The 4,607-nt window shown below is 43.1% G+C and overlaps 1 protein-coding gene across 2 annotated transcripts in view; it reads right to left on the bottom strand.

Moving 5' to 3' along the window:
- The window catches only part of ubxn4 (UBX domain protein 4), a 14,180-nt gene extending 9,880 nt beyond the window's left edge, over nt 1–4,300 (bottom strand). For both annotated transcript variants that reach the window (XM_037686222.1, XM_037686221.1), the window contains exons 1-5: nt 4,143–4,300; nt 3,538–3,640; nt 2,796–2,824; nt 2,569–2,687; nt 1,597–1,756 (exon numbers count right to left, since the gene is read on the bottom strand). In XM_037686222.1, the coding sequence (XP_037542150.1) occupies nt 1,597–1,756; nt 2,569–2,687; nt 2,796–2,824; nt 3,538–3,640; nt 4,143–4,224 (493 nt within the window). In that variant the 5' untranslated portion in view covers nt 4,225–4,300. The remainder of the gene's footprint in view (nt 1–1,596; nt 1,757–2,568; nt 2,688–2,795; nt 2,825–3,537; nt 3,641–4,142) is intronic.
- Between the last annotated feature and the right edge of the window lie 307 nt (nt 4,301–4,607).

A 4,607-nucleotide genomic window follows, 5' to 3' on the forward strand; every position in this document is an offset into this window, starting at 1 on the left:
TGGACATGTCCAAACCACAGTCCCTCCTCTGGACATGTCCAAACCACAGTCCCTCCTCTGGACATGCCCAAACCACAGTACCTCCTCTGGACATGTCCAAACCACAGTACCTCCTCTGGACATGTCCAAACCACTGTCCCTCCTCTGGACATGTCCAAACCACTGTCCCTCCTCTGAACATGTCCAAACCACAGTCCCTCCTCTGGACATGTCCAAACCACAGTCCCTCCTCTGGACATGTCCAAACCACTGTCCCTCCTCTGGACATGTCCAAACCATCTCAGTGTGTCCTCTAACTTTGTCTCCCAGTTGTTCAACCTGTGCTGTACCTCTGATGATCTAATTCCTGATCTTCTCCATCCTTGTCTCTCCTAAGAAGAACCTCAACATCTTCATTTCTGACACTTCCAGTTCTGTCTCCTGTTTTTTTGTCCATGTCTCTGTCTCCAGACCATACAACATAGCTGGTCTCACTGTCTTGTAAACTTTTCCTTTGACCCTTTGATGCCATCCTTTTGCAACAAATCACTCCTGAAACTTTTCTCCATCCTGCCTGGACTCTGTTTTTTATCTCACCATACATGTACATCACCCTTGTTCTTCAAAATGGCCACCAGCACACTTCTCCATCCCTCAGGCATTTTCTCACACTCATATATGTCATTGAATATTTGAGTTAAAACATCACTGCCATCTCTCCAAGACATTTCCAAACCTCCACTGATCATCAGGTCCTACTGCCTTCACCTTCTTCATTCTTTTCAGAGCTTTCTGGACTTCACCCTCACTAATCTTTCCCACTTCCTGGTCCACAGTTTCTATGATCTCTACTCTTCTTTCTCTTTCATTCTCTTCATTCATTAGCTCCTCAAAGTACTCCCTCCATTTTCCCGTCACTCTCCTCACTGGTTAGAACATTACCATTCCTATCTTTAACAAGCCTAACCTGCTGCACACCCTTTCCAGCCTGATCCCTCTGTCTCTCCAATTGGTACAAGTCCTTCTCGCCCTCTTTAGTGTCCAGCCTCCCATACAACTCATCATACACCTTCTGTTTTGTCTTAGCTACCTCCCTCTTTGCTCTACTTTGTATCTCCTTATATTCCTGTCTCCTCTCTTCAGTCCTCTCACCGTCGTATTGAGGTTGCAGGTGAACTTTCACCTGCAGTTTGTGTTTACTGCTCACACCCAGACTCACTGTGAACCAGACAGCACCACTCATCCTGCTCTGCTTTGATTGGTCAAACTATGACTTTGGTATTGTTTATTGGTTGAAACTTGCATCAGTTTAGTTCCTGTATCATCATCAGATTGGATGGCTTTAACAAGATCACAACAAAACACGTTTTTTCCCTTGTCATTTTTCCAGACTACGTTAAAAAAAGTCCTGGTTACATTCAAAATGATGGAACTCCATCGCAGCGACAGATAACTTTAATCCACGTGAATCAACTTCAGTCAGACCTCAGTCGTTACCAACTCAAAAACTAAGAGCTAAAAACTGTTTGACAAACAGGAAAAGGTTCATACTTAAGTCAATGTTGGATTTTTATAGATCAATATTTAATGCAGGATGAAGGAGCTATCAATGCACACCTTTATCCATGTGTGGTTCTGTTCCAGGCTCGCTGGCTGCAGCTTCTGACCCGACGGACTCTTCACGAGCTGAGGCTAGGACTGGAGCAGGTGGGGCAGACTCCACGGGACCACAAGGTTCTGGTACCGTTCCAGCACCGCCATGTTCCTGAATGTGCATCTGTCAGAAAACAAGTGAAACATTTGGACAAAAAACAGTTTTTCATTCAGTAACTTCAGTTAAAACAACGTTTGAAACCAGATGTTTACGTGCACTGTATAGAAACACACGAGCTGTTTCTGTATAACTGAACATTGGAACCTTCAGGACCGGGAACCTGGACTCAAGGATGAAGCAGAGTTGTGGAGATCAGTACTTCTCTGATGTCATGGATGATTTATTTTATTTTCCTAAGATGTCACACAAAGCAGCAGCACGTTTGAGGTGCACCTGTTGTCAACTAACCAGTTAAATGCTTCCAAAGCCATGACATCATCATCTGGGCTTTAACAAAATGTATACAGGCAAACTAATCTTTGTGTATGTAAACTAAATTATCTCTCGTTTACAAATTTCACAAAACTAAATTGTTTAAGGAATCGTAACCGACCTAAACAGGAACGGTTTCGTCTGATTTAATGTGAGATGGTGAGAAAACAAAAGTACCGTGTACGACACATTACTCGCTCATCAGCAAACTATTAAACAGCAAACAGCTGCACTGGACAAGCAAAGACCTTGTTTAACTTTGACCTTGATTTGTGACCTCGACCTTGGAGCTGGGGTGATGAAGACGATGCAGATGTTTGTGAACTTCATTTAATCATCTTGAGCGCATCAGAAGTCATGGGCGGGACAAAATAAAGTTTATGGACGTTCCTAGACTAGACACGATGATAAAAACGATCTCGTGTCTTTTTACCTGGTGTATGTAAACATCTGGTTTGGCCTGTGTTCAGGAATCGTGGGATCTCAGGGATCACTGAACAAACCTGCTGGACTTTGTTGATCCTCTTCAGCAGCTCGTCAGGAGACACGGACCCAGCTACGACCTCCAGAGGAATCCCGTTGTCTCCGATGAAGAAGCTGGAGGGTATGCAGACCACGGGGTCTTTCAACAGGTACCGCTCAGTTAAGGAACATTTTATTCACATGTTCATGTGAAATGACAAGAAAGACCTTTAACAAACTAAGCAGCCTTTAGAAGAAGAAAGGATACAGATCTGGGAGAACTGCACGCACGTGTCACTGTAGGAAGGAAGATGTAAAATCACAAAATTATTTTTATTTGCCAAATGTCTACAAAATGAGAATTTCTTTTTTTTATTACATTTTTCAAAGTCACAAGTTTTCATCACTGTTCTGTGTATTTATCGTCTTGACATGGGTCAGATGTTTCGGGTTTCCTTCCCCAAGCTGTTCACAACTGTTGAGTTTTGCCTCGTTCCTCCTGACAAACATCTGGACCGGAGTCAGATCTGACGGCTGCCTTGCTCACACACGTTTTCAGCTCTTCTAAATATTTTACTCCACTTTGTAATTAAGCAGACCATGCGATGAGGGACATCGTCCATTTGAAGACCCATGTATGTCCAAGCATCAACTTCCTGTGTGACGTTTTGAGAAGATGCTTCATCCAAATCTAACTATGGTCATTATGACCAAACAGTTTAATCTTAAATTATAATCTGCCTTTTTTATATAGCTTTAGGAGTAATGTCTGTCGTCTCTGGGTGTCCTTTCAGTCCATGTTGGTCCAGGACTCGTCTCACTGTGGATAAAGACTCTCTGACCAGCTTCAGCAGCATCGTCACAAAATCTGCTGCTCCTCTTTGTTGGTGTTGAGATGCACATTTCACACCAACACGTGTTCTTGTCAGGAACTCAGACCCGTACGGACATTAAAAGTAAACTTCAAACTAAAATACTGAATGACACACGTGTAGGGGACATGTTGGTACCTCTTGGCATCAACTTTGATGGCAACACAACATCTGTGCGCCGTCTCGGAGACGCGCTCGTCCTCCCAGCTGGACATGAGCTGGGCCGACTGCTCATCTTCACCTGAGAACAAAGGTTTGTAAGCTCAGTCCTGAGAAACCACCACCACACACGTTTATCTGAGACATGAAGAAATGAACTGGCACTTTCAGCAAAAGCTGCAATGGAGGTAAAGACAATTCGCCTCATCCTAATCCATTAGAAGACCTGGAATGATGAAGAAGAAGCGAAAACCAAATTCCTTTAGCTGCCTGTAGCCTAGCTAGGGGACTGAACGTCACTACGTACTGATAAACACAAACATCTAAGAATAAAATCCAGAGAACACAGCTAAGCGATTAAACAGACGCACAAATAATCATCTGGTATTGTTAGCACAGCATCGGGTTTTATTTGAGGGTGTATTTAGTTTTCTTCTGGTTTGTAGCTCGTTTCTTTGGCAGGACACTCGGTCAGTGACAGCTGACTAATGGCTACAGCTATCCTGCCTGCTAGCACTTAGCTTCATGTTCAGCACCTAAAACCCATCTCACGTAGTACAATACTTAAATATTCCTAATCTCACCTGCAATGACAACGGCAAAGATTAAACTGTGCCGTTTAGCAGAACTGATGGCGTCAGGAATGGAGCCCTGAAACCAAAACATCTCCAAATACGTTTGTTAACGTCTCAGTCCGTGTCCTGTCAGCTTTAACAGCCGATGTGAGCCGCGCATGCGCAATCGCCTTGTTATTGCCAGTCACGCTTACACTGCACGTTGAGCGTGATGACGTCACGACGCTTGCCTTAACTAAAATTGAACATCTTGCAATTTGTATGAAGATTACAAAGAATGGCAGAAATATAATTTTTTTTATGTGGTCTTCAGAAGATGGCAGCTCTTCTTTGGAGATCAAAACATTATTTTTTTTAAATATCACAATATACTGATACTAATTTTTAATAAGATGCATATCATTCAACCTTTATTTGGACAGGTTAATCCCATTGAGCCTCGAGGACTCATTTACAAGAGAGACTTGATTTCAA

This window comes from Nematolebias whitei, chromosome 13 (assembly GCF_014905685.2).
Source record: "Nematolebias whitei isolate Nwh7 chromosome 13, NemWhi1, whole genome shotgun sequence".
In the NCBI taxonomy this organism is placed as follows: Eukaryota; Metazoa; Chordata; class Actinopteri; order Cyprinodontiformes; family Rivulidae; genus Nematolebias; species Nematolebias whitei.